Source organism: Macaca thibetana, chromosome 14 (genome assembly GCF_024542745.1).
Source record: "Macaca thibetana thibetana isolate TM-01 chromosome 14, ASM2454274v1, whole genome shotgun sequence".
Classification (NCBI taxonomy): Eukaryota; Metazoa; Chordata; class Mammalia; order Primates; family Cercopithecidae; genus Macaca; species Macaca thibetana.
In genome coordinates, this window is record NC_065591.1 from 55,313,622 (window position 1) to 55,332,794 (window position 19,173).

Consider the following 19,173-nt stretch of genomic DNA (forward strand, 5'->3'; position numbering starts at 1 on the left):
AATCTGGGCAAATTAAATTGAAAGCCTTGTGGAAAGGATTCACCATTCTAGATGCCATTATAACATTCATAATTTATGGGAGGAGGTAAAAATATGAACCTATTAACCAGGAGCTTAGAAGAAGTTGATTCCAACCCTATGGATGACCTTGAGGGATTCTAGACTTTAGTGGGGAAAGGAACTGTAGATGTGGTAGAAATAGCAAAATAACTAGCATTAGAAGTGGAGCCTGAAGATGTGACTGAATTGCTACAATCTCACGATAAAACCTTTAACAGATGAAGATTTGCTTCTTATGGATAAGCAAAGAAAGTGGTTTATTGAAATGGAATCTACTTTTGGAGAAGATGCTGTGAATTTTGTTGAAATGACAAAGGATTAGGATATTACATCAATTTAGTTGATAAAGCAGCAGCAGGGTTTGAGAGGAATGATTTCAATTTTTGAGAGAAGTTGTGCTGTGGGTAAAATGCCATCAAACAGCATTGCATGCTATGGATAAATTTTTTGTGAAGGAAAGTGTCAATCGATATGGCAAACTTCACTGTTGTCTTATTTTCAGTAATTGCCGCAGCCATCACCCTGATCAGTTAGCAGCCATCAACATCGAAGCAAGACATTCTACCAGCAAAAAGATTACAACTTGCTAAAGCCTCAGATGATTGTTAGCAGTTTTTAGCAATAAAGCATTTTTAAATTAAATAAAGCATTTACATATTTTAGACATAATGCTGTTGCCCACTTAATAGACTACAGTATAGTGTAAACATAACTTTTATATGCATTGAGAAACCAAAAGATTTGTGTGACTCACATTATTGCAATATTCACTTTATTGCTGTGGACTGGAACCAAACCTGCAGTATCTCCCAAGTATGACTGTAATTGTTTCCAGATCCTCTACTACTTTGAAAGAACTCTATCAATCAAAGTGCCTCTTACAGTAGTGTGGTCTCATTTAGGTTCTTTTCTTATGAGGAATACACACCAATTCTAGCTTCATGTAAAAGAAGAAGTATTGTCAAAATGCCTCAGACATTTGCTGACAGATGCTACAGTGCTGCCACAGTTTACTAGAGGTAGAATCTGGAAAAGACTATTTTTTCAGGAAAAGTGAGATGAGGATAAAGATTTGTAAATAAAGATGTTTATTGTAGTATTATTTATAATAGTGAGAAACTAGAAAATGTATGTTCAACAACCTCAAAGGCCCTTTGTAAAATATCAGGTAATAAGCCCGTATATAAAGTTAGGTTTAGTGTGGTATTCATTTGGTAGGAAAAAAATAGGTATTTATGCAAGGAAACCTAGGAATAAATGGATAGTCCAAAATGTTGATAATAATTGTCTCCAGGTGTGGGGTTATGGGTGATTTCTTCTTTATATTTTTATGTATTTAAAATTCTTTCTGCACTTAACATTACTTTTATAATTAGTAAGAGTTAATGTGATTGGGCTGGGTGCGGTGGCTTACACTATAATCCTAGCACTTTGGGATTCTGAGGTGGGTGGATTGCTTGAGTCCAGAAGTTCAAGACCAACTTGGGCAATGTGGCGAAACCCTGTCTCTACAAAAAAATATGAAAATTAGCTGGTTGTGGTGGTCTGCACCTGTAGTCCCAGCTACTTGGAGGCTGAGGTAGGAGGATCGCTTGAGTCTGGGAAGTCAAGGCTGCAGTGAGCCATGATTTTGCCACTGTACTTCAGTCTGGGCAACAGAGTGAGACCCTGTCCAAAAAAAAAATTAATATGATAAATATTTCTTGAACCTAAAATACATTAGGTATGGCCTTCAGAGTTGAATAAACAATGTAGGGACATGGTTAAACATGATAGAATAAGTACGTTAATTTATCTCTTTCAAAAGAAGGGAGGAATAAACTTAACAATTTCGGTCAGTACCAATGAATTTATTAAAGTAAACATTTTGCTCAGTATAGACTATATGCCAGGAATTCAGTGTGCCAGGTGCTTGGGGAAACAAGTTGGTTACTGAAAGAAAGCAAGCTTGCTGTCATTTCTTCCAGAAAGTTTTATATGGTCTTTCTATCACTGATTGAGCTTACCATAACATAACTGAAATTATCGGTTCATTTGTTTGTTTCCCTGAATTAATTATGAGTTCCTTTAGGATAGGGACTATGTCTTTTTCATTTGTGTACCTCCAGCACCTAGCAATTTGTTTCATTAACTCTGCTTGGGATGTCGTAAGTGATGATGCTTGAGGTAGATTTTGAAGAATGAGTGCCTATGATAAAAAGTTGGTTTAGTCTTAACAAAATCCTTCATTCCCCTATAACAAGAGACAGATAAGTTACTGTACTGTAGCAATTATTAATTTTGATTGAGAATATTTTTATTTTGTCTTTTTCAAATAGATTTTGGTTAGACCTCGTTTCAGAATACAGTTCTGAGTTGGTCAGTAAAGTGAATGTCACTTTCCATTTACATTTTAAACATAGAAATTTGGCCGTAAATTGGTTGCAGTTTAGGTGAGGGGCAAGGGAGAAGCTGCATTCATAGAGATGAGGTTGAGAAATCATAGTGGATGAATTTTAAAGTATATTAACAAAATGAATTCGTTGTGCAGACTTCCTCAAGTTAGATATACAAAACAAATAATCAGAATATTGTTGCCTTCATTTCATATGAACTAGGACAACATGTAGAATATACAAGCAACATGAAGATCTTAAAAAACTATAGCAAGAATTAGTTTAGATTTAACATGTACCTTCCATTCCCAATTTGCTCACAAATTACATCCCCAGAGTTCAATGATAAGTTGATTCCTTCTTCGTTGTCACAGGATAATTTTATAACAATAGTGATAGACATCTGTGGTTTTCAACCCAGGGAACATTTGGTAACGTCTGGGCACATTTTTCGTTGTAACAACTTGCTGGTGGTAGGGGGTGCTACTGGAATCTAGGAATTGAGACTATGAATACTGCTAAACATCCTACAATGCACAGGACAATCCCCATCCCCGCAAAGAAGTATCCATCCCCAAATGTCAGTAGTGCTGATGTTGGGAAATCCTGCCTAAACAATGGTAAGGTTCCCAGGCCAGCCTCAAAAACTTTAACCAGTAGCAGTACTTATAGCCCATAACTGAAACTTAGTGCTAGTGGTGCCATTTCATTTGTTACTTAAAATTATTTCATCTCCATAGAAAAGTTCTTCTTAAATTTCAATTTGGGATTAATTTCCTTATTGGGGCACAAAGGGCGGTTACTCCCATAATGTGGTAGAGACTCTAGATTTCAGTGCCTCTGGCTAGTGTTTTTTAGCTTTTCATATGTATCAGTCAATCTTATAGAACAGTGGCCGGGTGCGGTGGCTCACACCTGTAATCCCAGCACTTTTGGAGGCCAGGGCAGGTGGACCACTTGAGGTCAGGAGTTCAAGACCAGTCTGGCCAACATAGTGAAACCCCGTCTCTACTAAAAATACAAAAATTAGCTGGGCATGGTGGTGGGTGCCTGTAATCCTAGCTACTTGGGAGGCTAAGCCAGGAGAATCTCTTGAACTTGGGAGGCGGAGGTTTCAGTGAGCCAAGATCATACGACTGCACTCCAGCCTAGGCAACAGAGCAAGACTCTGCCTCAAAAAAAAAAAAAAAAAAAAAAAAAAAAAAAAAAGGTTCGTAGACTAGAGATTGCCTTTTATTTCAGTACAGTTATCCCTGGGTATTTGTGGGGGATTTGTTCCAGAACCCTTATATAAAATGGTGTGGTATTTGCATATAACCTATGCATATTTTCCTATATACTCTAAATAATTTCTTGATTACTTATAATACCTAATACAATGAATATGGTGTGGAAATATTTGTTATACTGTATTTTTAAGATTTGCGTTTTTAAATTGTTGCATTGTTAATTTTATTTTTTTTCATCCCAAATATTTTCATTTCATGGTTGGGTGTCTCCTGCAGATGCAAAACCCATGGATATGGAGGTCCAGCTGTGTAATTTCTAGATGATGCATACTTACATGTTTTTTAAAACTTGAAAATGTTTAATCAGTTTACCAAATACTCATTTAGAAATAAGTAAGAGTAGAATGAGTAATTGTATTTTTTAGTATCCCATAACTGATTCACTTTGGTTTTATTAACAGGGTCAGGAGAAGGTCTAGGGAAAATAATCCAGAGATTTCCACAGAAGGACTGGGATGATACACCTTTTCCACAGGGAATTGAGTTGGTAAGTGGTTGTTGTATTTTTGCATGTTTATAATGTTATTTTTCTTTTTTGTCACATTGATTTTTACATTTATGTTACATTTGCTGTTAAGTAATTTGATAATTTAATTGTAAGTATTACAGTACTAGAAATAATTATCTTCCCTCCTAGTCCCTCAAGTACAGTCATCTTTGAATATATTAATTCTAGAATGCCTATTTTGCTCTTCTTTTTCTCATTTAAATTTGTAATATTAAAGATGAAGTTGATGATTTTCATATACTCAGAAGGAGAAAAATTCCACTGATTCTTTAGTAAAAGTCTTAGCCCAGTAACTTTAGGGATACACATATATATATTTTTTTCCTGAAAATGTCCAGGTTATTGTCTTAGTAAAAATGAAACAAAAAAACACAGATAAATAAAATACCAAAAGTTTGTTTAATGTTAACCAGTCATGGTTTGAATTTGATCTTAAAATCACAAATTAGATTTCTTTTGTTTTTAGCTACAAGGTCTGAAGGTTATTTTATAATAGTGCAGTTCAACTCCTTTTGTTGTTGTTGTTGTTGTGGTTAGCCATTTTAAAGGAATTTATTAATTGAACATAATTTATGCTGCCCAAGATATTCTGTCTGGTGGTGGATCCATGGTAGTAAAATGAGGGACTAGAAAGGTGATTACTAAAGTACTTTGCAATATATGTCTATGAAGTTTGGTTCTCCGAATTTACTGGGGGGTGTGTGTGTGTACTTATTTATATTGTGTTTATGGATACGCACACACATACACACATAGAAGCAGTGTCTTCAAGGCAGTCCTGTTGAGAGGCCATTTGGTGTAATATGATACTTAAGAGTGCAGGCTGTGGAGCAGAGTGCCTAGGTTAAAATCTCAGCTGCATGGTATGACTTCTGAGAAGTTACTCAACTACTTTGAGCCAGCAGAACACTTATCCATAAAATGAGAATAATTGTTATATCAATCTCATAGGTTGTTGTAACGATAAAGTGGAAAAAATACACATAAAATGCTTAGAACAATGTCTTCCATAAATGAGTTGTCTGGTTGTTTAATTAATATTGTTGCTGTTTGTTCAGCATCTCTCAGCACCTTACCCACAGGAACAATTGTTCATTCTCTTGTTGGCATGGATCGGAAATATCTATTAGATATTTTGTATTGAAAATTTGAAATTTTCTCATCCTAGCTAATAACTGTCCAATTTTGCTTCACTGAAAATTAAAGATATGTTGCTAAGTCCTTAGTTTTGATTGTTACAACTCAGCCATGTAGAGAAAGCTGAGGGTTCTGTAGCCCTACAGAGGGGATAAATCTTGAATTTTGGCATTAAAAATGGGGAAGGAATGTGAGGATCCAAGGAAAATGGCTTTTTGGAGAGCCCTTTGTATTCCTTTCTCTTTTTCCCCATATGCCTGCAAATACCAGTACTTGGCCTTACAGTGTGAATAACCAGGCATTTGTTCTATAAAAGCTTTTAAACCCTGTTTCAATGTCCCTTTTAGTGTATTGAGGGGAAATTTTTGGTGCTGGGGACCTGTTAGAACTTTTTGTGGGTTCCTACCTCCATTCACATCAAAGTGTGGAGAGATATAAACTATACCAATTTAACAGTATGAGCAGTGATTCACCTTCATAAGTTTCAAGAACAGCAGACATCATAGAGGGAGAGAGAAATCATGGATTGGCATAGCTATTTAGCTCGGACAGAGAAAGGATAATGTTGTTTTGAAAGCCAAGAGAATAGTTACCTATGATGCCTCTCTTGTTTCTCCAGTAGCAAGGGAGAGAAACATACTGGTTTTACTACTTAGTAAATGGATATTTTCTCTTTGTGTGACAGACACTGCCATGTTCAAGTGCTATAAATGTCTCTCCAATAAGTGGAGTCTTGTGCTGCTAGAATAGTGAAATGGAGGTGCTTAAGAGGTAGACAGAACTTTTCCTCCCTAAGATTTTCCTAGATGACATCTTGGCATATTCTTAACATAGCATTTCAAGATTCATTGGGCTAGATTAATATTTAAAGAGTAATCTGTTGGATTATGTCAGAAATTTTCTTTTTCCTTTTTCCATAATGGATCACAATTTCAATTCTTTAATGTCTATAATGTTGTCAAATACAAAATAAATTTATCTTTTTTTTTTTTTTTTGAGATGGAGTCTCGCTCTGTCGCCCAGGCTGCAGTGCAGTGGCCGGATCTCAGCTCACTGCAAGCTCCGCCTCTCGGGTTTACGCCATTCTCCTGCCTCAGTCTCCCGAGTAGCTGGGACTACAGGCGCCCGCCACCTCGCCCGGCTAGTTTTTTTGTATTTTTTAGTAGAGATGGAGTTTCACCGTGTTAGCCAGGATGGACTTGATCTCCTGACCTCGTGATCCGCCCGTCTTGGCCTCCTAAAGTGCTGGGATTACAGGCTTGAGCCACTGCGCCCGGCCATAAATTTATCTTGTATCTATCAAAGTACATTTTTTTTCTGTCTCTCAACTTTTCCTATTTTTAATATCTCACAAAAATATACAATTATCAAGAACAGGAAATTAACACTAGTACAATATTACTAACTAGACTGTCTACCTTACTCAAACTTTTTCTATCAAAGTACATTTTTAAAACAGAATAAATCACTATTAATTTTTTGTCTAGTCTTTATTGCCGTATTTTTGCATATGTTTAGAGAGTGTGAATAGTCTGTATATGAACAGCAATAACTTGAATAATTGTGATGCCTTATGTGATCTTGAGTAACCCTGTGGCTTCAAGACCAAAGATACATATACTACAATTTTAGTCTAATTGAAGGTGATCTGGCTTAGTCCTTAAGTGGTTTGTTGTTTCTGGTGTAGTCATGACCCTTTTCTGATGATTTATGGGAAAAATTCTTACCCCTTCCACAATGGTGGAACAACGTTAGCATATAACATTCATGTTAATATCTGACAGTTGTATAGGGTTAATAAATTATGATGAACTCACGTACATAATGGTAGTAGTATATTAATTCACAAATAAGTAAACAGAGGCTTAGGAAGTTTAGATAACTTTACTGAGATCTAACAGCTAGGATACAGCAGAGCTAGGATTCAAACCCTGATCTTCTGACTCTTAGTGTCAGCCAAGATCTGAGAGATTTCTGGGAGTGACACTTTTAGCTATGGTTAGCATTTTAGTGTAAATGGTTAGTATTTTAGTATAAATGCAGAATCTGAAAACAGAATTCCATGATTTGGAAGAACTAAGGTTGAGAAATGTTAAGAGAAGGCTGTGTTATTGAATAGGGATGAGCTTTATTATTTATTTTATCTGAGAACACACATGGGTTCAGAATATAATATTATATTCAAATTATTTTCTATTGCCACTTCTCCTTCCCAGGGAGTTCTAAATGTATTAAAATTCTGAATGAAAAATAGATATGTTCAGCCTTACAACTGGTGGAAAAGGATTTTAGGCATTCATTCACTAATTAATCAAATTCCAAATTTAATTTAGAAGATGCTGAATTTCTTTTTCCATTTTTACATAAAGAAATTGCCTTCTGTTTTTCTATTGAAAAATGGTGAACTTTAATTTGGATGGATTTTAAAAATAGAAATATGAAAGTAAGCTAAACTGAACATAATGACTACTTTTCTAGTTCTGGGATATTTTTCTTTCTCTTGTGCTTTTTACGCATACATGAAAACCACAGACAGTCATATAAATAAAGTTGCAGTTAATTTTAGTAACAGCATTTCAAAGAAAATTAAATTGGTTTTCAGAGGCATTCTATGGTTAACAATCTATTCCTGATTATAGGAACAATATTTTTATTGGCTAGATCAGAGACAGTTAAACAGCTTAAAGAATTAAAGCAAAATAGTATTGTTTTGACCTTAGCTCCTTTTTTTTTTTTAAGACAGAGTTTCACTCTTGTTGCCCAGGCTGGAGTGCAGTGGCACAATCTTGGCTCACTGCAGCTTCTGCCTCCCAGGTTCAAGCAATTCTCCTGCCTCAGCCTCCCAAGTAGCTGGGATTACAGGCGTGTGCCACCACACCTGGCTAATTTTGTATTTTTAGTAGAGACACGGTTTCACCATGTTGGTCAGGCTGGTCTCGAACTCCTGACCTCAGGTGATCCCCCTGCCTTGGCCACCCAAAGTGCTGGGATTAAGGGTATGAACCAACACACCCAGCCTACCTTAGCTCCTTTTTAAGATGCCTTGTCTTAGGAGTGAATGTTTTTATATCATGATTCAGAAAATACGCCACAATCTCAATAGGGCGTGCCTGTACTAAGATTTTTGTTAGACGTGCCTGATTTTTTTAGAATACTAAAGTACTGTGATAAATAAATTTTGTGGCTTGAAAAAGAGAAGCATTCAGTTAGAATATCTAACTTTAATATTCTTAGGAAATTAGTTCTGTTATTTAAATTATACACTAGCGATTCGACTACCTGCAATGTGAATTAGGTCTTCTGTAAATGTAGATTGAGGAGAAGAGAGGAAAAAGAGCTTGTATTCCACATTGTGCAGGTGTAACATAGGAAAAGTGACTTTAATATGGGATGTTATTTGAGGGCAGAGAGGTAAATATAAGTACCATGTAATGCTTTAATTCTTTAAGCTGTTTATAATGCAATACATGCAATAAATGGGTAACAATCATCCATTTGACATAGATATAAATATTATGTCAAATGGTTAGGAAACTGAGTGTAGAAAAGATGGAAGAGACTTTTCCTTTTTGTAGAAGAATATGCTTGAAAGGAGAATGAGCTGACAGAATCAGGGTTCACAAACATTTTAAAAGGCAGGAGTTATGGGATGTTTAAGAAAATGAAATATAATAAGTAAAACTTTAAGTTCTTGCATGTGAGTATATAAAGCTAGATTTATAAGTAATCATATCCAGCTAGAGAGGCTTGAGAAATACAAGAAGACAGATTTTTAAAAGTTTATAAAAGGTATGTATGGTAGATACTATAGAAAGCATCTGAAGCCTCTGTGCTGAGGTAGGATGCAAGATAAAATACTCAGTTTTAAAGATGGTCCAAAGCTTGGTGTAAACGGTGTGTGGAAGGACTCTGGATTTAGCATAGAGTTGAGGCTGAAAACTTAAGAATACTGCTATGAAGTATGAGGACATGGCTTTTAAAACACACTAAGAACTATAAAAAGGATTTTAAAAGTTATGTTCACAACAAAGCAAGTGGATATAAATGGGGGTTAAGCCAGAAAATGGTGGTTTGAGCTCATATTTTTGGTACCCACTTCCAGACTGTTGTTTCTTTGAAGTAATAAAACCACAGGGCAGGGTACCTGATGAAGTCTGGAAGGTACATTTGAGGTAGTAGATTCTTTTATCATCTCTGAGGAAGAGATCAGTTAATCTTAGTGTTATGGTTCTAATACACTTCTCCATACTCACTACAATGGTTTGTTTATCCTGTACTAGAACTAGTGTCTCTCAATTCTGCTTATTTTGCCAGTGCATTGATACCCTCAGTTATGCTAGAAAATCTTTCCCCTACAGTCACGTACTTCACTACTGCTCTCAGAACCACTTTAGACAAAATTTTCTTGTCATGCTAGGGTTCTGCTCTACCTGATGCTTTAAGACAAAAGAGAACTTCCTGAGGAAGATGTAGAGCTACATAGGCCTCATCCACTACGTCTGTGTATTGTTTGCAGACAACCTGGACTTCATTACATGGTACCATACTGCTACTCATCTCTCATGTGCTTGTCTGTCATATCACCCTTATGGCTTATTCTGTACTTCTTAAGTTCCAGTTCCTTTTTGCTACTATTCTATTTCTATTCATCCTTTTTCCATTGTACCTATAATTTTAGCAAAAAAAAAAAAAAAAAAAAAAAAATTTTTTTCTTGACTTTATGTTTTAGCTACTATCCTATTTCTTCTTTATTATAAAATGTTTTCAGTGACTCTTCATTTGCTGTCCCAATTTCTCTAAGAGACTAATGTGGTTCAGTAGAAAGAATACGGGATTTGAAACTTAAAAGCCTTGAGCGAAGTTAATTTACTCTCTCTGATAATAGTATTTTTCCTACAGGATGTTATTAGGTGATCATCTGTTAATATTTTAATATTTGTAATGTTACAATTTCTTATTTACTCTCATTTCATACCTCTATCTCACCCACATTTCAGGGTGAGGTCAAGAGTTTGAGACCAGCTTGGCCAACATGGCGAAACCCCATCTCTACTAAAAAATACAAAAATTAGCTGGGTGCAGTGGCAGGTGCCTGTAATCCCAGCTACTTGGGAGGCTGAAGCAGGAGAATCCCTTGAACCAGCGAGGTGGAGGTTGCAGTGAGCTGAGATGCGCCATTGTGCTCCACCCTGTGAAACACAGCAAGACTACATCTCAAAAAAGAAAAAAAAAAAAAATTATCGAAACAAACAATAGTGAAAACACAGCATACCAAAGTCTATGGGATATAGTGAAAATCGTATTAAGAGGGAAGTTTGTAGCTATAGGTGCCTACATCAAAAAAGAAGAAAAACTTCACATAAACAACCTAATGATGCATCTTAACTAGAAAGGCAAGAGCTAACCAAACCCAAGATTAGGAGAAGAAAAGAAACTAATAAAGGTCAGAGCAGAAATAAATTGAAATTAAGAAAACAATACAAAAGATCAACAAAGCAAAAAGTTGGTTTTTTGAAATGATAAACAAAATTGACAAACCTTTAGCCCGAGTAAGAAAAAAATAAAGACCCAAATAAATAAAAACAGAGATTAAAAATAAGATATTACAACCGATACTGCAGGTATTCAGAGGACCATTAGTGACTACTATAACCAACTATATGCCAATAAATTGGAAAACCTGGAAGAAATGGATGAATTCCCAGAGATTTACAACCTACCAAGATTGAGCAATGAAGAAATCCAAAACCTGAACAGACCAATAGCAAGTAACAAAATCAAAGCCATAATAAAAAGTCTCCCAGCAAAAGAAAGCCCAGGACCCAGTGGCTTGACTGCTGATTTCTATTAATATCAAGCTTTTAAAGAAGAACTAATTCCATTTCTACTCAAACTATTCCAGAAAATTGAGGAGAAGGGAATACTTCCAAACCTTATTCTATGAGACTAGTATTACTGTGATACCAAAACCAGGCAAAGACACAGCAAAAAAGAAAACCATAGGCCAACTTCCCTGATGAACATTGATGCAGAAATCCTCTATAAAATTTTAGCAAACCAATTTTAACAACATGTTTAAAAGATCCTTCATCATGACCAAGTAGGATTTATCTCAGGGATGCAAGGATGGTTCAAGACACACACACTAATCAACGTGATACATTTTATCAATAGAATGTACAAAAACCATGTGATGATTTTAATTGATGCTGAAAAAGCATCTGATAAAATTCAGCATCCCTTTATGATAAAAACCATTTAAAAACTGGGTATAGAAGGAACATACCTTAACACAATAAAAGCTATATACAACAAAGTCACAGCTAATATCATTCTGAATGGGGAAAAACTGAAAGCCTTTCCTCCAATATCTAGAAGATGACAAGGATGCCCACTTTTACCACTGTTATTCAACATAGTACTGGAAGTTCTAGCTAGAGCAACCAGATAAGAGAAAGAAGTCTAGGGCATCCACATTGGAAAGGAGGAAGTCAAATTATCCTTCTTTGCAGGTGATGTGATCTTATATTTGGAAAAATCTAAACACTTCACCAAAAAACTATTAGAACTGATAAACAAATTGAGTAAATCTGCAGGATACAAAATCAACATACAAAAATCAGTAGCATTTCTATATGCCAACAATGAACGATCTGAAAAACAAATCAAGAAAGTAATCTCATTTACAGTAGCTACAGATAAAATATCAAGAAATTAACCAAAGAAGTGAAAGATCTCTACAATGAAAACTATAAATCATTGATGAAAAAAAAAACTGAAGAGGACACAGAAAAAAAGGAAAGATATTCCATGTTCATGGATTGGAAGAATCAATATTGTTAAAATGTTTATACACCTAAAGCAGTCTATAGATTCAATGCAGTCCTTGTCAAAATATCAATAACATTCTTTACAGAAATAGGCGAAACAATTCTAAAATTTACATGGAGGCAAAAAAGACCTAGAATAGCCAAAGCTATCCAGAGCTAAATAAATAAATAAATAAATAAATTAATTAATTAATTAAAAAAAAAACTGGAAGAATTACATTATCTGACTTGAAATAGTAACCAAAATAGCATGGTACTGGCATAAAACCAGACACACAAACCAATGGAACAGAATAGAGAATCCAGAGACAAATCTGTTTATCTACAGGGGACTCATTTCTGAAAAAGGTGCCAAGAACATACACTGGAGAAAAGACAGTCTCTTCAGTAAATGGTGCTGAAGAAACTGGATAGCCGTATGCAGAAGAAAGAAACTAGACTCCTCTTTCTCGCCTTAAAAAAATAAAATAAAATCAAAATCAATTAAAGACTTAAATGTAAGACTTCAAACTATGAAATTACTACGTGAAAACATGGGAAAAACTCTAGGACATTAGACTGGGCCAAGACTTCGTGAGTAATACCCCATAAACACAGACAACCAAAGCAGAAATGGCAAATAGGATCACATTAACTTAAAAAACTTCTACACAGCAAAGGAAACAATCAGCGTAAGTGAAGAGACAACCCACAGAATATATAAGGAGCTCAAACAACTGTGTAGTGAAAAAAATCTAATAATCTGATTAAAAGCTGGGCAAAAGATCTGAATAGACATTTCTGAAAGGAAGACATATGAATGTCTATTAAGATCTGAATAGACATTTCTCAAAGGAAGATATATGAAAGGAAGACATATGAAACAGTTATATGAAAAGGTGCTCAGCATCACTGATCATCAGAGAAATGCAGATCAAAACTACAACAAGATATCATCTAACCCCAGTTAAAATGGCTTATATCCAAAAGACAGGTAATAACAAATGCTGGCAAGGATGTGGAGAAAAGGGAACCCTCACACAGTGTTAGTGGGAATGTAAATTGGTAAAACCACTATGGAGAAGAGTTTGGAAGTTCCTCAAAAAACGGAAAATAGAGCTACCGTATGATCTAGCAATCCCACTGCTAGTCATGTACCCAGAAGAAAGGAAATCAGTTTATCGAAGAGATAATCTGCACTCCCATGTTTATTGCAACACTATTCACAATGGCCAAGATTTGGAGGCAACCTAAGTGTCCGTCAATAGACAAATGGATAAAAAAAAAGTGACAATACACAATGGAGTATTCTTTGGCCATAAGAAGAATGGAGATTCTGTCATTTGCAACAACATGAAACTGGAAGTCATGTTGAATGAAATAAGCTAGGCACAGAAAGACAAACTTTACACATTCTCACTTATTTGTGGGAGCTAAGAATTAAAACAATTGATACCATGGAGATAGAGAAGAAGGATGGTTACTAGATGCTGGGAAGGGTAGTGTGGCAGGGGAAAGGAGGTAGTGCAGATGATTAATGGGCACAAAAATATAGTTAGGTAGAATGAATAAGATTTAGTATTTTATAGCACAACAGGGTGACTACAGTGAACAATAATTTTTGTATATTTAAAAATATCTAAAGGAGTATAATTGCATTTTTGTAACACAAAGGATAAATGATGGAGGTGATGGATACCGCATTTACTGATTGTTATGCATTGTATGCCATATCAAAATATTTCATGTACCTGATAAATGTATACACATGTGTACTCATAAAAATTAAAAATTCAAAAAAGATTTCATTAAAAGTACTAACAGCTTCAGGATTTTTCTCCAATTAAATGCTCTTCAAAAGAAAGAAAAACAGTACAATATTATGTACTTACTTTGGAAAGAGGATTAAACTGCTTTAAAACTTGTGTGAGAAATGTGGTCAGTTGGTTAATTTATTGTGGTTTCCTTTGCTTGAAGTTCACTGGCTTTTCCCTTATGCAGTATAACTGCTTTTCCTGAGACTTCTGCACTTTGATAAAAAGATGAGGTGGAACCCTGGATTGTTTTAAATATTTTATTTTCTGACAAGCCAAAGAAGCAGAAGAAGAGACATGTCCTTAGTTAAGAAGCAGCACAGGAAGGCTACCTGCTCATAAATAATATCTTCCCCTCATTCTATTAACTACAGATTCTTTTAGACTGATTCTAGCCTCTTTAAAATTTCTGGAAGATACATTTCAAATTCACATAAGTATTTACCTGGATTAATATTGTTCTACCTGGGTATTATCTGTAATTTCATCTCGCATAGCAACCTGTTTCCCGTTGGTGACAGTGACATCTTTGAGTAGAATGACCATGTGATGCTGGTATTAGTAAAAGGGAAGAATTGTTTCTTGAACATGAAACAGGGGTAAGGGTGGAGTCTAGAAACTAATAAGTTAGTTATAGATCACTCACAACTGGCTTCCAGGTACTTAGAGAAAAACAACCTTTTTTGGTCATTGCTCATTTATGCAGAATTTTGCTTTAAAATTTATAGCCTTTTTGAATATTTAGCAATGATAGATTCTAGTCTGTTCATTTAATGATATCTATTTGGTACTTACTATGTGCCAGCAACTGAGATCAGGGTTGAAGATATAACTGTAAACCAGATAAAAGCTATCTTCTCAGAACTTAAATTTCTAGTGGAGAGAGACCAGTATTAACCATAATAAGTTAGTAAATTATGTAGTATGTGATAATTGGTAAGTACTCTAAAAAACAATAAAACAGTGATGGATGGAATGTGGCCTATTACTTTGTTTTTGTTTTTTGTTTTGATACAGAGTCTCACTCTGTTGCACAGGCTGGAGTACAGTGGCACAATCTCTGCTCATCACAGCCTCCGCCTCCAGGGCTCAAGTGATTCTCCTCCCTCAGCCTCCCGAGTAGCTGGGATTACAGGCATGTGCCACCATGTCCAGCTGATACTTGTAGTGTTAGTAGAGATGGGGTTTTGCCATGTTGGCTAGGCTGGTCTTGAACTCCTGACCTCAGGTGATCTGCCTTCCTCAGCCTCCCAAAGTGCTGGGATTACAGGCATGAGCCACCGTGCTTGGCCATGGCCTATTACTCCGTAAATAACCAAGGCAACCAGTTTTCTGCTGCTGTTTGCCAAACAGAGTCTAAGGAAAGCAAATGGTCTAGGTAAAATAACTTTTAGCATTTTTCATATTTCCTATATTACCAAACAAATTGTAACTAGATTTTACTTATTTATTTGTTTGTTTATTTAGAAGACAGGGTGTGCCTCTGTTGCCCAGGCTGGAGTACAGTCTGTCGTCAGGGCTCACTGCAGCTTCGACCTCCTGAGCTCAAGTGATCCTCCCACCTCAGCCTTCCAAGTTGTTGGGCCTATAGGCATGATCCACCATGCCCAGCTGATTTTTTAATTTTTATTTTTGTAGAGACCAGGTTTCAGTATGTTGCTGAGGCTGGTCTGGAATTCCTGGGATTACAGACATGAGCCACCACGCATGGCCTGTAACTAGACTTTTAATCTTAACAAATTACTGAAGAAAATATCTTTAATGTGAAGTATATTGTGGGAAGTTATGTGAAGTTCATTAATGGTGGACATTAGTTTCTTACCTTAAATTAACCATTATTTAATGTGTGACCTATTTGTATTTAATAAGAAAATTTCAAAAATATTTGTATTTTATAGAAGGGCAGAGAAAAGAGTAGGGAAATACAGAGTCAGATATTTGCAGCTTATTAAGTACAAGTATAAAAATCTTGTGTGTTTCTAAACTAATCCTGTAACTGAACAATTGCTTAACTGGTACTGAACTTTTCAATTAGTAGCCCTTTTTTTTTTTTTTTTTTTTTTTTTTGAGACAGAGTCTTGCTCTGTTGCCCAGGCTGGAGTACAGTGGCATGATCTTGACTCACTGCAACCTCTGACTCGCGGGCTCAAGTGATTCTCCTCCCTCAGCCTCCCAAGTGGCTGGGACTACAGGCGTGCGCCACCATACCCGGCTTATTTTTGTATTTTTAGTAGAGATGGGTTTCGTCATGTTGGCCAAGCTTGTCTTGAACTCCTGGCCTCAAGTGATCTTCCCCACCTCAGTCTTCGAAAGTGCTGGGATTACAGGAATGAGCCACCGTGCCCAGCTAATTTGCAGCTTTTAAGGAAAAAATAATTCTATTACTTTCGATACCAGGGATTTTCCCCCTAATTATTAATACATCATTTTTGGATTTATTCTTTAAACACAATTCATAGACCTGTCATTTTTAGATTAACTTTTTTAGTGTCTAAATATAGAAGTATATAAACAAGGTTAGTTTATCCTTTAAGATCACTAATGTTTTATGGTTTCTCTTGTGCTTCCTTTCCCCCCCTCGCACTTGACAGTTATTTGTATAAAAATCCTTACTGGTAGATTATAGTGCATCCTGTGGTTATTGATAGACTTGTTTCTAGTAGTCCTTTCTATAATAGAGTATGACCTTCATTTAATACCTTCACTGGCATAGTGATGAAAATGTTATGAAGTCTTGGGGTTTAGAAAGCACCTTAAAGATTTCCTGGTCAAATTCTAACCTTCCTTTTACTGATTAAATAAGTTTGTATACAATACCCTTGTCAAGTGATCATCTAATTTTAGTTTATATTAAATATTTGCTATGGTTCATTCAGCCTTATGTATTTTCTTAGTGCCTATTATGTGCTAGTCAAGGTGTTGGGTGCTGGGAATATAGTGGTAAATAAAACCAATGTGGCAATGCCCTTATGGACTTGGGATTGTATGGTTTTTGCAGTGATTGTGAATTTCCTCTTGTATATATACTCACCTTCATTGATCCACATTATCTTCAGGAGTCTTGTTCTTTTTCCTTGAGTTTATAGGATCATTAACTTGACGTATGCGAAAAGTACAGTTACTATAATTGAAAATACTGTGAGATCTTTTTCTTCTCAGAAGCCTATTTGCTAAATTTGTATTAAAATACATACATATTCAAATTCCTTTTTCAAGAGTTGAAGGTCCTAATATGTATGGATGTGTCATTAAGTTATAAATATAGAACCCTTAACCTAATACAGATTTCTAGAACTTAGAGCAGAATGTGGAGTATTTCCATCTCATTTAAGTAGATTATACTAAGGGTGAGATTTTAGATACTATCTAGTTGAAGTGACTGACATGGAGATTTGGTTCCGTTTAGTGCTGGTACAGTGTACAGTGCTACAATGTACTGGTAGAATCTTAATGAAGTTGTCATCTGCATTTCAAAAAGAAATTCAACTTCGACAAATCTTTGGACACCATTTTTGGCTAATTTTGCAACAGATCATATTGGAAACTGGAAACTAGTGCCAACTATTGCTAATGGAGCCATGAGCTCTTGCTGTTATTCTGGCAGTCATTTTTAGAGATGTTAGCTGTAGTGCTATTAGGGCATGAAAGCATGGCAAGGCATTGGATAATGTAAAGTTGATCTAATCCATATCACACTGGATTAATATCTGTGGCAAGCTTCAAATACTAATAGCAATGTATTATATCTTATAATCTCACATCACCTTGGCGCTTTGGATCATGTAGCTGTCCCTTGTCTGTGGAGGCAAGAGCTCACCTAAAGACCAAAATCATTTATATAGTAAGTTACCCAGGCTGCTAGAAGAGGTATTTCTCCAGATTAAAAATAGAAAATAGGAGGGCCCAAGGTATAGGTCAGAATTAGCCATTGTTTCTTTCTTTCTGTCTCTCAAGAGAAAGTACAGAAGACAGCACTTTCTACATCCTGTTGTAAAGGGAGCTGGGAAGCAAGGAATCCATTTGAGGGACCTTCAGAGTTGTTCCAAGGTTTTGGATGACTATCTGGTTTGGAATAGATTAGGATTTATTAATGCTGAGAGCAAATAAATTGTGGTAGTTTAGTGTGAAACTTGATAAGAGATGCCCTGAGGCACTTGGCTCAGCCCTAAGTGTGTTGAGATACTGAGATCTCTGTGAGCAGTCTGGTGTATAGATAACATCCTGTATGTCGCATGAAGTGAAAAAGGTTGGAGAGCACTGTAATTTATTGTATTCTATGGACTGTTTTTAGCTATTTGGTTATTTCCATTTGGTAGTCTTTTTAGTCTTCAAACTGTCTCAGTGATACTCAGTGGAACCCAAGATAGATTAAAGGAAGCACCGTGCTCCTGTGACAGTTATATAAATAGGGATTTTGGTAATTGAACTAAGAGTGCCCCACTCCAAAGTGTAACTTATGTGTTAAAAAGTCACTTGATTCAGCTACTCTCCCTGCCTATAGATTCTATTAAATATTTCCAGTGCTAAAATCTTAAAGGCTGTGTGTTTCATTTGAATACGAAATGTGATTGATTTCTTTTAGTTTGCTTTAAAGTTTTGCCTATCCAATTTGTGTTTGGTAAATATCTGGAAGGGAGAGTTAATATGTAGGCTGGAATAATGGACTGAAATTAATAAAGTGAATTTTTATGAGGAAATGTAAAATATTTTATTATAATTATGTCCTATAAAATTATGATGTAAGACCTGCAGTTCATGTAAAAAAGACCTAGATGTTTTACTAATAAGACTGGCATGAGCTGTTAGCTTATAGAAAAGCTGATGCAGTTTTTGGCTGTGGAATATCCAAGATCAGTGACAATAGGAGTGGGAATGGAGTATTTAATTGACAGGGTTTGGTTGGATGACTAATTGAATATGGGATGCACTGAGGGACCAAAAGTTATCTCACTGATTCAAATTTGGATAACTGGGAGAGAAACAGTACCTTGATAGAGTAGTGAGAAGATAGAAATAATTGCAGCTTTGTCCAGCTTGACTCTCTAAATGAACTTAAGGTATAACACTGAGAAAGTAATTTGGTAAAGTGGTCAATATCATGGACTCTAGACCAGTCTTCTTGAGTTTTAGTTCTGAGTTCTCCACTTGGTAACACTGTGACCTTGGACAAATTATTTAAAG

The 19,173-nt window shown here is 35.7% G+C and overlaps 1 protein-coding gene across 1 annotated transcript in view; it reads left to right on the plus strand.

The window, feature by feature from the left end:
• The window catches only part of SBF2 (SET binding factor 2), a 589,674-nt gene that overhangs the window by 168,043 nt on the left and 402,458 nt on the right, over positions 1 to 19,173 (plus strand). The window contains exon 3 of the mRNA XM_050757377.1: positions 4,126 to 4,211. Coding sequence (XP_050613334.1) covers positions 4,126 to 4,211 — 86 coding nt within the window. The remainder of the gene's footprint in view (positions 1 to 4,125; positions 4,212 to 19,173) is intronic.